The sequence below is a fragment of the Amphiura filiformis genome, chromosome 12 (genome assembly GCF_039555335.1).
Source record: "Amphiura filiformis chromosome 12, Afil_fr2py, whole genome shotgun sequence".
In the NCBI taxonomy this organism is placed as follows: domain Eukaryota; kingdom Metazoa; phylum Echinodermata; class Ophiuroidea; order Amphilepidida; family Amphiuridae; genus Amphiura; species Amphiura filiformis.
This window is the reverse complement of record NC_092639.1, coordinates 16349666-16367713: the sequence shown is the minus strand read 5'-3', so window position 1 is coordinate 16367713 and position 18048 is coordinate 16349666. Positions and strand designations below refer to the sequence as shown.

General features: G+C 38.0%; 1 protein-coding gene across 1 annotated transcript; it reads left to right on the top strand.

Annotated features, from left to right (window-relative positions):
* Positions 1-16649: 16649 nt before the first annotated feature.
* Positions 16650-17705, top strand: LOC140166663 (opsin, blue-sensitive-like). Its single transcript, XM_072190160.1, has one exon. It carries the CDS (start codon positions 16650-16652, stop codon positions 17631-17633), a length of 984 nt encoding a protein of 327 aa, XP_072046261.1. The 3' UTR covers positions 17634-17705.
* Positions 17706-18048: the final 343 nt, after the last annotated feature.

Here is an 18048-nt window from a genome sequence, read left to right as displayed (position 1 = left end):
ATTGCTACATGTTTGTATTGCGCCAAAACATGTTTACAAACAAGGGTGGGCCTCTTTGGAATACAGCTGCACCTGTTTGATTGTGTCATTGACCTAATGGTGTGGTACAAAAGGTCGATGACTTGACACGAATGTGTACACCGAACCTGTCATTCCGGAACTAACCCCAAATTGCAACATATGTTTGTATTCTGCCAAAACATGTTTACAAACAAGGGTAGGCTTCTTTTGAATGCAGCTGCACCTGTTTGATTGGGTCATTGACCTAATGGCGCGGTTCAGAAGGTCACTAACCTGACTCGAATGGGTACACCATGTTTATTAAAAGCTCTTTGGTTACACCGAACCTGACATTCTTGCATTATGTTCGTATTGCGCCAAAACATGTTTACAAACAAGGGAAGGCTTTGGAATGCAACTGCACCTGTTTGATTGGGTCACTAACCTTCCTCAAATGGGTACACCGAACCCGACATTCCGGAACTAACCCCAAATTGCTATGTGTTTAAACAAGACCGCTTCTTTGCAATGTAGCTGCATCTGTTTGATTGGGTCATTGACCTGATGACGTTGTACAGAAAGTCGCTAACCCAACTCGATCGGTACACCGAACCTGACATTCCGGAACTAACCTCAAAGTGCTACATATGTTTGTATTGCGCCAAAATATGTTTACAAACAAGGGTAGGCTTCTTTGGAATGCAAAGTTCTGCACCTGTTTGATTGTGTCGTTGACCTGATATGTGGTACAGGAGGTCGCTGACCGGACTCAGATGGGTACACCGAACCCGACATTCCGGAACTAACCCCAAATTGCTACATGTTTGTATTACGCCACATGTTTACAAACAAGGCCGCTTATTTGGAATGCAACTGCACCTGTTTGATTGTGTCATTGACCTAATGGTGTGGCACAGCGTAGTTTTACCACTTCTTGCAATACCGATGCGAGCACTTCTCTATACATGCACTATACTAACCAACGTAGTTTTACCACTTCTTCCAATACGAATGTGTAACACTTCACTACATGCACTATACTAAACAACGTAGTTTTACCACTTCTTGCAATACCAATGTGTAACACTTCTCTGCATGTACTACACTAAACAACGTAGTTTTACCACTTCTTGCAATACCAATGTGTAACACTTCACTTCATATACTATACTAAACAACGTAGTTTTACCACTTCTTGCAATACCAATGTGTAACACTTCTCTACATGCACTATACTAAAAAACGTAGTTTTATCACTTATTGCAACAGTCTAAAAAACTAAAAAACGTGCCTTTTAGATTCGGACTAAAGAAATGTTGTTCAGATTCGGACTACAGACGTACTTTTCAGATTTGGACTGAAGATGTTTCGGACTGAAGACTTCGGACTAATGAAGAGTCGCACGAGCGACGTGTTTTGTATTTTCGGACTATATAGCGAAGCTTTTTTCGGACTAACAAACCTAAAATGACTTTCGGACTGACAAACCCCCAGATGTAGGAAATGTGCACTTCGGACTGACGAAGTTTCGGACTGACACCATGTACCCAAACCAAACACTAGTTCATTCAATGGAAAGAATATCTTCATGAGGTGAAATATGCACTGCTCCATTCAATTCGGCAAAGTCTCGTTGAATGGAACAGTCCATATTTCACCACATGAAAATATTCTTACCATTGTACTCATAAACTCATAGAAAAATAGCCAGTTTATGCAACAATTATTTTTTATTTCATAAACACCCATTGTTTCCTCTAAATATTATGATTGGTTGCAACCGGAAACGTTTTTTGATAGTTTGTACGTGGATAATGGACTAACTTAACCATTAACCTCCTTCGCCCTTCGTTTGGCTTATTATATTCAGCGAAACGAAACGAAACGAAACGAAACGAAACGAAACGAAACGAAACGAAACGAAACGAAACGAAACGAAACGAAACGAAATGAAGTTCTCACGGCTATTGGACATTATGCAGATTGTCACAGCTCATCTTGTGATACCAGTTGTTCCTCACGGGTGCAATGAGTCCGCATTGTTGATTAAGAAACACATTTCTCACGACTATTTCTGAATGAATTATGAATTGATTTTGATTGCAAATTATGCAGATAGTCACAGCGGATGTTTTGATACTCATTTCAAAGTTGTCATTCATTCCTAGCAGGTGCAGTGAGCCCGTTTCGTTGATTATCACTTTTTGCAAAAAGTGATAATCAACGAAACGAAGTTCTCACGGCTACTTCTGAATGAATTATGAATTGATTTTGATTGCAAATTATGCAGATAGTCACAGCGGATGTTTTGATACCCATTTCAAAGTTGTCATTCATTCCTAGCAGGTGCAGTGAGCCCGTTTCGTTGATTATCACTTTTTGCCAAAAGTGATAATCAACGAAACGAAGTTCTCATGGCTTTTTAAAGCCAATTATGGAATCTATTTAGAGTGGAAATTATGCAGATTGCCACAGCGCATCTTTTGATACCAATTTCAAGGTTGTCACTCACTCCCATCAGGTGCAATGAGCCCGGAATGTTGATTTAGAAACACAGTTCTCACGGCTATTTATGAATGAATTATGAATTTATTTTGATTGCAAATTATGCAGATAGTCACAGCGGATGTTTTGATACTCATTTCAAAGTTGTCATTCATTCCTAGCAGGTGCAGTAAGCCCGTTTCGTTGATTATCACTTTTTGCCAAAAGTGATAATCAACGAAACGAAGTTCTCACGGCTACTTCTGAATGAATTATGAATTGATTTTGATTGCAAATTATGCAGATAGTCACAGCGGATGTTTTGATACCCATTTCAAAGTTGTCATTCATTCCTAGCAGGTGCAGTGAGCCCGTTTCGTTGATTATCACTTTTTGCCAAAAGTGATAATCAACGAAACGAAGTTCTCACGGCTACTTCTGAATGAATTATGAATTGATTTTGATTGCAAATTATGCAGATAGTCACAGCGGATGTTTTGATACCCATTTCAAAGTTGTCATTCATTCCTAGCAGGTGCAGTGAGCCCGTTTCGTTGATTATCACTTTTGCCAAAAGTGATAATCAACGAAACGAATTCTCATGGCTTTTTAAAGCCAATTATGGAATCTATTTAGAGTGGAAATTATGCAGATTGCCACAGCGCATCTTTTGATACCAATTTCAAGGTTGTCACTCACTCCCATCAGGTGCAATGAGCCCGGAATGTTGATTTAGAAACACAGTTCTCACGGCTATTTATGAATGCATTATGAATTTATTTTGATTGCAAATTATGCAGATAGTCACAGCGGATGTTTTGATACTCATTTCAAAGTTGTCATTCATTCCTAGCAGGTGCAGTGAGCCCGTTTCGTTGATTATCACTTTTTGCCAAAAGTGATAATCAACGAAACGAAGTTCTCACGGCTACTTCTGAATGAATTATGAATTGATTTTGATTGCAAATTATGCAGATAGTCACAGCGGATGTTTTGATACTCAATTCAAAGTTGTCATTCATTCCTAGCAGGTGCAGTGAGCCCGTTTCGTTGATTATCACTTTTTGCCAAAAGTGATAATCAACGAAACGAAGTTCTCACGGCTACTTCTAAATGAATTATGAATTGATTTTGATTGCAAATTATGCAGATAGTCACAGCGGATGTTTTGATACCCATTTCAAAGTTGTCATTCATTCCTAGCAGGTGCAGTGAGCCCGTTTCGTTGATTATCACTTTTGCCAAAAGTGATAATCAACGAAACAAGTTCTCATGGCTTTTTAAAGCCAATTATGGAATCTATTTAGAGTGGAAATTATGCAGATTGCCACAGCGCATCTTTTGATACCAATTTCAAGGTTGTCACTCACTCCCATCAGGTGCAATGAGCCCGGAATGTTGATTTAGAAACACAGTTCTCACGGCTATTTATGAATGCATTATGAATTTATTTTGATTGCAAATTATGCAGATAGTCACAGCGGATGTTTTGATACTCATTTCAAAGTTGTCATTCATTCCTAGCAGGTGCAGTGAGCCCGTTTCGTTGATTATCACTTTTTGCCAAAAGTGATAATCAACGAAACGAAGTTCTCACGGCTACTTCTGAATGAATTATGAATTGATTTTGATTGCAAATTATGCAGATAGTCACAGCGGATGTTTTGATACTCAATTCAAAGTTGTCATTCATTCCTAGCAGGTGCAGTGAGCCCGTTTCGTTGATTATCACTTTTTGCCAAAAGTGATAATCAACGAAACGAAGTTCTCACGGCTACTTCTGAATGAATTATGAATTGATTTTGATTGCAAATTATGCAGATAGTCACAGCGGATGTTTTGATACCCATTTCAAAGTTGTCATTCATTCCTAGCAGGTGCAGTGAGCCCGTTTCGTTGATTATCACTTTTTGCCAAAAGTGATAATCAACGAAACGAAGTTCTCACGGCTACTTCTGAATGAATCATGAATTGATTTTGATTTCATATTATGCAGATAGTCACAGCGGATGTTTTGATACCCATTTCAAAGTTGTCATTCATTCCTAGCAGGTGCAGTGAGCCCGTTTCGTTGATTATCACTTTTTGCCAAAAGTGATAATCAACGAAACGAAGTTCTCACGGCTACTTCTGAATGAATTATGAATTGATTTTGATTGCAAATTATGCAGATAGTCACAGCGGATGTTTTGATACCCATTTCAAAGTTGTCATTCATTCCTAGCAGGTGCAGTGAGTTTGTTTCGTTGATTATCACTTTTTGCCAAAAGTGATAATCAACGAAACGAAGTTCTCATGGCTTTTTTAAGCCAATTATGGAATCTATTTAGAGTGGAAATTATGCAGATTGCCACAGCGCATCTTTTGATACCAATTTCAAGGTTGTCACTCACTCCCATCAGGTGCAATGAGCCCGGAATGTTGATTTAGAAACACAGTTCTCACGGCTATTTATGAATGCATTATGAATTTATTTTGATTGCAAATTATGCAGATAGTCACAGCGGATGTTTTGATACTCATTTCAAAGTTGTCATTCATTCCTAGCAGGTGCAGTGAGCCCGTTTCGTTGATTATCACTTTTGCCAAAAGTGATAATCAACGAAACGAAGTTCTCACGGCTACTTCTGAATGAATTATGAATTGAGCTTCATTGCAGTTAGATCAGATAGTCACAGCGGATGTTTTGATACTCAATTCAAAGTTGTCATTCATTCCTAGCAGGTGCAGTGAGCCCGTTTTGTTGATTATCACTTTTTGCCAAAAGTGATAATCAACGAAACGAAGTTCTCACGGCTACTTCTGAATGAATTATGAATTGATTTTGATTGCAAATTATGCAGATAGTCACAGCGGATGTTTTGATACCCATTTCAAAGTTGTCATTCATTCCTAGCAGGTGCAGTGAGCCCGTTTCGTTGATTATCACTTTTTGCCAAAAGTGATAATCAACGAAACAAGTTCTCACGGCTACTTCTGAATGAATCATGAATTGATTTTGATTGCAAATTATGCAGATAGTCACAGCGGATGTTTTGATACCCATTTCAAAGTTGTCATTCATTCCTAGCAGGTGCAGTGAGCCCGTTTCGTTGATTATCACTTTTTGCCAAAAGTGATAATCAACGAAACGAAGTTCTCACGGCTACTTCTGAATGAATTATGAATTGATTTTGATTGCAAATTATGCAGATAGTCACAGCGGATGTTTTGATACCCATTTCAAAGTTGTCATTCATTCCTAGCAGGTGCAGTGAGCCCGTTTCGTTGATTATCACTTTTTGCCAAAAGTGATAATCAACGAAACAATTCTCATGGCTTTTTAAAGCCAATTATGGAATCTATTTAGAGTGGAAATTATGCAGATTGCCACAGCGCATCTTTTGATACCAATTTCAAGGTTGTCACTCACTCCCATCAGGTGCAATGAGCCCGGAATGTTGATTTAGAAACACAGTTCTCACGGCTATTTATGAATGAATTATGAATTTATTTTGATTGCAAATTATGCAGATAGTCACAGCGGATGTTTTGATACTCATTTCAAAGTTGTCATTCATTCCTAGCAGGTGCAGTGAGCCCGTTTCGTTGATTATCACTTTTTGCCAAAAGTGATAATCAACGAAACGAAGTTCTCACAGCTACTTCTGAATGAATTATGAATTGATTTTGATTGCAAATTATGCAGATAGTCACAGCGGATGTTTTGATACTCATTTCAAAGTTGTCATTCATTCCTAGCAGGTGCAGTGAGCCCGTTTCGTTGATTATCACTTTTTGCCAAAAGTGATAATCAACGAAACAAGTTCTCACAGCTACTTCTGAATGAATTATGAATTGATTTTGATTGCAAATTATGCAGATAGTCACAGCGGATGTTTTGATACCCATTTCAAAGTTGTCATTCATTCCTAGCAGGTGCAGTGAGCCCGTTTCGTTGATTATCACTTTTTGCCAAAAGTGATAATCAACGAAACAAGTTCTCATGGCTTTTTTTAAGCCAATTATGGAATCTATTTAGAGTGGAAATTATGCAGATTGCCACAGCGCATCTTTTGATACCAATTTCAAGGTTGTCACTCACTCCCATCAGGTGCAATGAGCCCGGAATGTTGATTTAGAAACACAGTTCTCACGGCTATTTATGAATGAATTATGAATTTATTTCGATTGCAAATTATGCAGATAGTCACAGCGGATGTTTTGATACTCATTTCAAAGTTGTCATTCATTCCTAGCAGGTGCAGTGAGCCCGTTTCGTTGATTATCACTTTTTGCCAAAAGTGATAATCAACGAAACGAAGTTCTCACGGCTACTTTCAAGGTTGTCACTCACTCCCATCAGGTGCAATGAGCCCGGAATGTTGATTTAGAAACACAGTTCTCACGGCTATTTTGACATGTGATAGATATGACTTTGGCGTTATATTCCGTGAAAGGATTGCTGTGATTTTGTTTAGATTCATAAAAAGACGTGATTTTCTGCACCGAGTCGTTTCTGCTCTCGGTCATGTTTACATCTCTCAGCTTCGTTTTCACACGCTTGAACTTCCTGGCTCGCACATGCGCCGTGTGTTTGTTACTAGATAAATAAATGATTTAGTACTGTGCGCCCTCTCTTGGTTGTACGACGAGCTGTATCATTTATTTTGCGCCGTTGCTTGGGAGTGCAGCCGTTCAAAGCCGAGTAGCTTGTGACATTGTCAGTGCCTCATGCATGGCTGTGAATATATCCAGGTAAGAATTAATACTGCAAGTTCAGGTTTACAAGTTAAATATATAGGGAATGTGGAGGATGATCATGAATGATGATGATCTTAACTTTATTTCACAATGATCAATCACATGTTATAAGGCAGCACACCACAACAACATGTGGTGTGATTGTGACAACATAACAGGGCTGTGCAATAATTATGAGCCCTGGGGGAGGGGGCAAGAAATTTTTGGCGAGCCAAAAGGGAGGGCGAGCAATTTTGGCAAGCCGAGAAGGGGGAGCGATTTTGGCACACATTCATGGGGCGCCTTTTAAATAAAACGCGCTAAAAGGCTTAGGAAACGCTTAGGAAACGCTTAAATATGCAAATTTTCCTGCTCGCTGCGCTCGCAACATGTATATAGACCATTTAAGATTTGGAAATTGGGATCCCAAGAATTTGGCATGTGCAAGGGGGGGGCAAAGACTTTTGGCAGGCCGAGAGGGGGGGCAAGCGATTTTTGGTGGGCCGAGAGGGGAAATTTTACCCCCGGGCTCATAATTATTGCACAGCCCCTAAGGGAATCTAAGAAGTTGGAAGGTTGGGGAAGCACCCAATAAAAACAAAATGCATCGACCCAAATTAAGCGACAAAAGAGCGGTTTTTAAAGCATATTTGGCGTCCTCTATCTGTTGAAATATGACATACTCTACCTAGAACTTTATATCTTAGAATTTATAAAGTGAAATCTGGTTGCCATGGTTTTTGTACATTGTGTTTAACTGTGATTTTATGACAGCAACATTGTGTTTAACTGTGATTTTATGACAGCATTTTTATCTTGATGTATTCAATTTGTTCCTTATAATTTGGCTTGTCCAATTTATGTGCAATACTTTGTTATGTTATTTATTACTTACTGTTTTATTAAATTAAATTCTTTAGTGCATCTGTGGTGGGTGGGGGGTGCGTACATGGCGGCTGATAGTTTGGGTGGGGTGTATGTAAGGGGTGTGTGTGGAGATGTAGGGGTGTGTGAGATGTGTGAGTGTGAGATTTTGCCTCAAAGTGCAATTAATTTTTTTGAGTAATTTTATGGTGTTTTCATGTATGTTTTATATGTTTTTTATGTCTTTTAATGTTAACAATGCAAATGTAATATTTCATGTAATTTGGCCTACGGGCCACGAATTTGAAATAAATTTAATCTGAATCTGATTTAATCTGAATCTGATTTAATCTGTTAATCTGAGTGATATGCAAATATATTTTTAAAAGTTCATACTACGATTTCTTTCTTTTTTTCCTTTTTTTCAGGATTACAACATGGCATTCAGATTGACACCTAAGACCATGAAGAAAGGAAGACAATTTAATGAAAATGTTAAGCTGGTACAGTGGAATGATTTTGAAGTGATAGAAGTGCCGGTCCAAAAGGACCGGCTTTTTTTTTTTTTTTTTGTGTCTGAATTTCAAGCAAAAGCCTGAAAAGATCAGAAGCCTATAAGCTTGGTACTTTCACAGTGTGTGTACACTGACATATATATCATACACAGATGTAATTGGCATTTGTAAAAAAAACCAAAAAACCTTTTGCCGACCGTCCGACCCTCTGCACTTTACACTTGGGAGGGCAACACAATATATTTTTTGTCTTAGCCTTATAACATTTTTATAAGGGATAACTTCACCACATGTGAATGAAATAGAAAATACTGGTTGTGATACCCATTGCACTGAATTGACAGGATTCTTTCTTCCTGCATGTTTGATCACACTAGGGATCTGGACAAAAGGAATTCAGTGTGCTGTTATATTTAAAGCTTAGATCTTAAGTTGTTGGGATTAAGGAAATTAGATCCTTATTTTAATCCAGATAATACAACCGTCCACATTTTTGGTTTGATACTTAAACTACTAGTTGCCGAGGTGTACATGATTAGAGCTTTTCGTTCAGGGATCTTTATGTGTGGAATCGGTTTCATGCTGGTATCTAGACTACTAGAGTCCTTACTTGAGGAATATGGATGACTAGACCCTTTCTTGCAGGGAACTGGATGACTGGAACTTACTTGCTAAATCTGGACAACTGGAACCTTGTTCGATTGAATTTGGACACCTGGAACCTCCCATGCAGGGGTCCGATTGACTGGAACATGGCTTGCAGGGATCTGGTCATCTGGAATCTCGTTTGCTGGAATTTGGACAACTAGATCTCTTTTTAGGGATTTGGATGGCTAAAACCACGCATAGCGGAATCTGGATGTCTGGAACCCTTCCTGCTTACATCTGGACAAGAGGATCTTGCATGGATCTGGGTCACTAAAATCTTGGCAGCAGGAATCCGGATGATTAGAATTGGCATGGTGGGATCTGGACAATTGGAGCTTTGTTTGATTGGTGTCTGGACAACTAGACCCTCACAGGGACTGGGCGGACTGGAACCTAGCTATTCCTTGCATTGCTTGAAATTTATATTGCTTTTATATTTAAACTACTATTTGCTGAGGTGAACATGATAAGAGCTTTTCTTTCAGGGATCTTATGTGTGGAACTTGGTTTCTTGCTGGGGATCTAGACCACTAGAGTCCTTATTTGGGTAATCTAGATGACTAATCCATATCTTGCAGAGAACTGGATGACTGGAACCTTACTTGCTGAATCTGGACAACTAGAACCTTGTTCGATTGAATTTGGACACGTGGAACCTCCCATGCATGGGTCAGATTGACTGGAACATGGCTTGCAGGGATCTGGTCATCTGGAATCTCGTTTGCTGGAATTTGGACAACTAGATCTCTTTTTAGGGATTTGGATGGCTAAAACCACGCATAGCGGAATCTGGATGTCTGAAACCCTTCCTGCTTACATCTGGATAAGAGGATCTTGCATGGATCTGGGTGACTAAAATCTTGGTAGCAGGGATCTGGATGAATAGAATTGGCATGGTGGGATCTGGACAATTGGAGCTTTGCTTGATTGGTGTCTGGACAACTAGACCCTCGCAGGGACTGGGTGACTGGAAACTAGCTTGATTGATTTTAGATTGTATCGTTGTCATTGCATTGATATGTGAAGCAAAAATCATGTTGAGGTAATAACTTTCTAATCAGGCAACTAAAACCTTGCAAGTTGCTGGATCTTGCCTTGCTCAGATCTTGTCATCTGGAGTAGGAGTATGTTATTAATATTTGCAGGGATTTGGACAATTCCTTTCAGGGATTTGGATGGGTGGATGCCGAGATGTGATTTATCATTTAATATTGTCAATAAAACCTAACATTCTTGAAAATTTAGGTATATTTTGTTGACACTGCTGATATGAGTTCAAAATAAAACACAATAGGTATTCGAGAAATCAAACAACCCAATTACCGAATTTGTTAATATATTCAGTGACCATTAACCGCAGTATGTCAATACCCCATTTTTTCTATGGAAAATACCGAATGTAAAAATTGGTGATTCGATTGGGGCATACCCCACATTGATGAAATGAAAAGACGCCACACCTACAAAGTGGTTGAGATTTGAAGCTGTGAAACAGTTGTTTTCAATGTATATATATTTGTATGGTATTGCAAAAACGTGACTTTGTTATAGACGTCCTTGTTTTATTAGTTACTTTATGAATAAAAGTTTGCATGAAACTCATTCTGATTTAAAGTATAACTCGCTTGTATGTTTTGCGTGTTTTTTGTTTGTTTGTTTGAATGGTTTTTTTTTGTTTTTAATACCGAAATGAAGTGAATTTAATTACCAAACAGAAGTGTCTAATTAGCATCTTTAAAGTATGCCCTGGGAAGATAAGAAAAGATTTTCTCTGGTACAATATTTAAGGACCTGCTTCAGTTAGGATAAAACCTGAAAAGAACAACTCTCAAAGAATGTGCAGTTACCATCATCCTTCAAACAAATCAGTTTGGACCCCCCCTTGATTTCGACGAAACGAGGTCATTTCCACCTTCAATTCAATTCAATTTTATTTCAGTATTAAAAACAAACGACCATAATATTTAAGTTATCATTAAAATGCGCACAGCGTGATATTGTGGACATTATTGAAAGGAAAGGCCCGAGGTAATTGTGCCTAACACCTTAAGATAAAAGAACCATCCGTGATTTTGGTATAAATCAAGCAGTTGTTTTGAACGTATTCAATTTGAAATGAATAGGTGATACAAGCTGTTGTTTTGAAGTATCATTGAATTTGAAATGAAGTCACAAGTAGGTGTAATTGACTCGTTTCGTCGAATATCAATTGGACCCCCTAATTGATATTCGACGAAACGGGGTCATTTCTACCTTAAGATGGAAGAACCATCCGTGATTTGGGTATAAATCAATCCCTTGTGATACAAGCAGTTGTTTTGAACTAGAATTTATCACTTTTTGGCAAAAAGTGATAATCAACGGAACGGGCTCACTGCACCTGCTAGGAGTGAGTGACAACTTTGAAATGCATAATTTGCAATCAAAATAAATTCAATATTCATTCAGAAGTAGCCGTGAGAACTTCGTTCCGTTGATTATCACTTTTGGCAAAAAGTGATAATCAACGAACAAACTCACTGCACCTGCTAGGAGTGAGTGACAACTTTGACATGGGTATCAAAACATCCGCTGTGATTATCTGCATAATTTGCAATCGATATAAATTCATAATTCATTCAGAAATTGCCGTGAGAACTTCGTTCCGTTGATTATCACTTTTGGCAAAAAGTGATAATCAACGGAACGGGCTCACTGCACCTGCTAGGAGTGAGTGACAACTTTTAAATTGGTATAAAAATATCCGCTGTGACAATATGCATAGTTTGCAATCAAAATAAATTCATAATTCATTCAGAAATAGCCGTGAGAACTTCGTTCCGTTGATTATCACTTTTGGCAAAAAGTGATAATCAACGGAACGGGCTCACTGCACCTGCTAGGAATGAATGACAACTTTGAAATGGGTATCAAAAGATGCGCTATGGCAATCTGCATAATTTCCACTCTAAATAGATTCCATAATTTGCTTTAAAAAGCCATGAGAACTTCGTTCCGTTGATTATCACTTTTGGTAAAAAGTGATAATCAACAGAATAAACTCACTGCAACTACTAGGAGTGAGTGACAACTTTGAAATGGGTATCAAAACATCCGCTGTGATTATCTGCATAATTTGCAATCGAAATAAATTCATAATTCATTCATAAATAGCCGTGAGAACTGTGTTTCTAAATCAACATTCCGGGCTCATTGCACCTGATGGGAGTGAGTGACAACCTTGAAATTGGTATCAAAAGATGCGCTGTGGCAATCTGCATAATTTCCACTCTAAATAGATTCCATAATTGGCTTAAAAAAGCCATGAGAACTTCGTTTCGTTGATTATCACTTTTGGCAAAAAGTGATAATCAACAAACAAACTCACTACACCTGCTAGGAATGAATGACAACTTTGAAATGGGTATCAAAACATCCGCTGTGACTATCTGCATAATTTGCAATCAAAATCAATTCCTAATTCATTCAGTAGTAGCCGTGAGAACTTCGTTTCGTTGATTATCACTTTTGGAAAAAAAGTGATAATCAACGAAACGGGCTCACTGCACCTGCTAGGAATGAATGACAACTTTGAAATGAGTATCAAAACATCCGCTGTGACTATCTGCATAATTTGCAATCAAAATCAATTCATAATTCATTCAGAAGTAGCCGTGAGAACTTCGTTTCGTTGATTATCACTTTTGGCAAAAAGTGATAATCAACGAAACAAACTCACTGCACCTGCTAGGAATGAATGACAACTTTGAAATGGGTATCAAAACATCCGCTGTGACTATCTGCATAATTTGCAATCAAAATCAATTCATAATTCATTCAGAAGTAGCCGTGAGAACTTCGTTTCGTTGATTATCACTTTTGGCAAAAGTGATAATCAACGAAACAAACTCACTGCACCTGCTAGGAATGAATGACAACTTTGAAATGGGTATCAAAACATCCGCTGTGACTATCTGCATAATTTGCAATCAAAATCAATTCATAATTCATTCAGAAGTAGCCGTGAGAACTTCGTTTCGTTGATTATCACTTGGCAAAAAGTGATAATCAACGAAACGGGCTCACTGCACCTGCTAGGAATGAATGACAACTTTGAAATGAGTATCAAAACATCCGCTGTGACTATCTGCATAATTTGCAATCAAAATCAATTCATAATTCATTCAGAAGTGGCAATCTGCATAATTTCCACTCTAAATAGGCTTAAAAAAAGCCATGAGAACTTCGTTTCGTTGATTATCACTTTTGGCAAAAAGTGATAATCAACGAAACAAACTCACTGCACCTGCTAGGAATGAATGACAACTTTGAAATGGGTATCAAAACATCCGCTGTGACTATCTGCATAATTTGCAATCAAAATCAATTCATAATTCATTCAGTAGTAGCCGTGAGAACTTCGTTTCGTTGATTATCACTTTTGGCAAAAAGTGATAATCAACGAAACGGGCTCACTGCACCTGCTAGGAATGAATGACAACTTTGAAATGAGTATCAAAACATCCGCTGTGACTATCTGCATAATTTGCAATCAAAATCAATTCATAATTCATTCAGAAGTAGCCGTGAGAACTTCGTTTCGTTGATTATCACTTTTGGCAAAAGTGATAATCAACGAAACAAACTCACTGCACCTGCTAGGAATGAATGACAACTTTGAAATGGGTATCAAAACATCCGCTGTGACTATCTGCATAATTTGCAATCAAAATCAATTCATAATTCATTCAGAAGTAGCCGTGAGAACTTCGTTTCGTTGATTATCACTTTTGGCAAAAAGTGATAATCAACGAAACAACTCACTACACCTGCTAGGAATGAATGACAACTTTGAAATGGGTATCAAAACATCCGCTGTGACTATCTGCATAATTTGCAATCAAAATCAATTCATGATTCATTCAGAAGTAGCCGTGAGAACTTCGTTTCGTTGATTATCACTTTTGGCAAAAGTGATAATCAACGAAACAAACTCACTGCACCTGCTAGGAATGAATGACAACTTTGAAATGGGTATCAAAACATCCGCTGGGACTATCTGCATCATTTGCACTCAAAATCAATTCATGATTCATTCAGAAGTAGCCGTGAGAACTTCGTTTCGTTGATTATCACTTTTGGCAAAAGTGATAATCAACGAAACAAACTCACTACACCTGCTAGGAATGAATGACAACTTTGAAATGGGTATCAAAACATCCGCTGTGACTATCTGCATAATTTGCAATCAAAATCAATTCATAATTCATTCAGAAGTAGCCGTGAGAACTTCGTTTCGTTGATTATCACTTTTGGCAAAAAGTGATAATCAACGAAACGGGCTCACTGCACCTGCTAGGAATGAATGACAACTTTGAAATGGGTATCAAAACATCCGCTGTGACTATCTGCATAATTTGCAATCAAAATCAATTCATAATTCATTCAGAAGTAGCCGTGAGAACTTCGTTTCGTTGATTATCACTTTTGGCAAAAAGTGATAATCAACGAAACGGCTCACTGCACCTGCTAGGAATGAATGACAACTTTAATTGAGTATCAAAACATCCGCTGTGACTATCTGCATAATTTGCAAGCAAAATCAATTCATAATTCATTCAGAAGTAGCCGTGAGAACTTCGTTTCGTTGATTATCACTTTTGGCAAAAAGTGATAATCAACGAAACGGGCTCACTGCACCTGCTAGGAATGAATGACAACTTTGAAATGAGTATCAAAACATCCGCTGTGACTATCTGCATAATTTGCAATCGAAATAAATTCATAATTCATTCATAAATAGCCGTGAGAACTGTGTTTCTAAATCAACATTCCGGGCTCATTGCACCTGATGGGAGTGAGTGACAACCTTGAAATTGGTATCAAAAGATGCGCTGTGGCAATCTGCATAATTTCCACTCTAAATAGATTCCATAATTGGCTTAAAAAAGCCATGAGAACTTCGTTTCGTTGATTATCACTTTTGGCAAAAGTGATAATCAACGAAACAAACTCACTGCACCTGCTAGGAATGAATGACAACTTTGAAATGGGTATCAAAACATCCGCTGTGACTATCTGCATAATTTGCAATCAAAATCAATTCATAATTCATTCAGAAGTAGCCGTGAGAACTTCGTTTCGTTGATTATCACTTATGGCAAAAAGTGATAATCAACGAAACGGGCTCACTGCACCTGCTAGGAATGAATGACAACTTTGAAATGAGTATCAAAACATCCGCTGTGACTATCTGCATAATTTGCAATCAAAATCAATTCATAATTCATTCAGAAGTAGCCGTGAGAACTTCGTTTTCGTTGATTATCACTTTTGGCAAAAGTGATAATCAACGAAAACAAACTCACTGCACCTGCTAGGAATGAATGACAACTTTGAAATGAGTATCAAAACATCCGCTGTGACTATCTGCATAATTTGCAATCAAAATAAATTCATAATTCATTCATAAATAGCCGTGAGAACTGTGTTTCTAAATCAACATTCCGGGCTCATTGCACCTGATGGGAGTGAGTGACAACCTTGAAATTGGTATCAAAAGATGCGCTGTGGCAATCTGCATAATTTCCACTCTAAATAGATTCCATAATTGGCTTTAAAAAGCCATGAGAACTTCGTTTCGTTGATTATCACTTTTGGCAAAAAGTGATAATCAACGAAACAAACTCACTGCACCTGCTAGGAATGAATGACAACTTTGAAATGGGTATCAAAACATCCGCTGTGACTATCTGCATAATTTGCAATCAAAATCAATTCATAATTCATTCAGAAGTAGCCGTGAGAACTTCGTTTCGTTGATTATCACTTTTTGCCAAAAGTGATAATCAACGAAACGGGCTCACTGCACCTGCTAGGAATGAATGACAACTTTGAAATGAGTATCAAAACATCCGCTGTGACTATCTGCATAATTTGCAATCAAAATCAATTCATAATTCATTCAGAAATAGTCGTGAGAAATGTGTTTCTTAATCAACAATGCGGACTCATTGCACCCGTGAGGAACAACTGGTATCACAAGATGAGCTGTGACAATCTGCATAATGTCCAATAGCCGTGAGAACTTCATTTCGTTTCGTTTCGTTTCGTTTCGTTTCGTTTCGTTTCGTTTCGTTTCGCTGAATATAATAAGCCGCCTTGCGGGGAGAATTTGATTTCTGCAGCGAGGATGCAAGAATTAGCATGGAAATAATGTTGTACATTGATTGGACTTGTGTTTTTTGTGAGCAAATAAGATAGCCTTGAACATATATAACCAACCAAATCGAAATTCTGACTGTCGCTGGAAATAGTTATTATTATATCTCCCGATTTAACTCGACTTAGATGCGATGTGGAAATCGTCCTTTTAGGTGTGTTTCCACAATATATATTGATATTGTCGACGCTTTGAATTTACTTCAATAAAAAAACATGGATTGCTTGAATCAAACTAAATGTTTAAGTGACTTTCCTACAACTTTACCTTCTACAACTGATATCATAGTTTACCAGACTTATGCAGAAAGACAACTAGTAGCATCAATGCTCGCGATCATCGCTATCATCGCCTTTTTTGGCAACGGTTTGGTAGTCGTGTCAGTTATTCTATCGAAGAAATTGCGAACTATCACTAACGTATTTGTGGTGAATTTAAGTGTAGCTGACTTGTTCACGGCTCTTAATCTTCCATGGTTGGTAATTGGAGTGTTGTCTCCTGAAGGATGGCCTCTGCCTGATAAACTCTGCGTCTTTGGCGCCTTCATGATGATTTGTTGCCTCGGATGTAGTGCAACTACTCTTGCTTGTATTGCGTTGAACAGACTGGTTTTAATAACGAGACCAAAAACGACTTTTCAATGGCTCTACACTCAAAAGAAGGTTTCTGCGATGCTTCTGTTCACGTGGGGCATTCCTGCGAGTATTGCAATCGTTCCTTTAGTGTCTCCAATTGGAGAACTTGGATTTGATACAAGATACTACACTTGTTCATGGAAAACATCTGATCCTAACACGGGTATATATTCTATTTTAGTTTCAGTAGCGTTTTATCCAATACAACTCACAATTATTATTTTAAGTTATGTACTCATTGTTCGTCACATTCGGAAACACACCAAGTCAATAATTCCCGACGAAGCACCGTCCGTTTCTGGTGGTATCCAAACAACGCGCGAAAGTGGAGTGCAGAAACGAATCCGCAGACGACAAGTAGACGTTACCAAAAACTTATTTTACGTTGTTTGCGCCTATTTGATTTGCCTAACACCGTACTGTGTTATATTAGTCGTTCCAGGAGGCCACGAGGTAGTGATGTATGTTGCAATTATATTGATGTTTAATTCGTGCATTAATCCATTTATTTATGCAACGAAACATCCAGATTTTAAGAAAGTTTTTCGGTGCATCTTGTTTTGAAATTTTCGGAAATACCGGATGGGATTTCGATTGCCGCCCGAACGCGATGAGCAGTTTCACAATGACCCTGGATACAATAATGAAAATATTGATGCACCAAGTACTTTTGGTTTACTTTTACTTTATGACATTATGTCTGTTTGTTTGTTAGAAATCAGTTTGAATTGGGACAAACAACTACCCATTTTTTATTTGATAGATTTTTCAATGAACATGATGAAAGCTAAGGTTGTAAGTTTATGTCATACCATCAGACAGGTGTTGTGAGTGCCCAATTGGGTGGATTGAACCCGCTTAAAATTCGATGTTAGATTCTTTTGTGTTGTAAACTGTCATCATTCTTTTGTCTACGTGTAACACGGGTGATAGAATGCAGTTTAAAATACCCTTTAAGGCCGCATCATTTCACAATTTA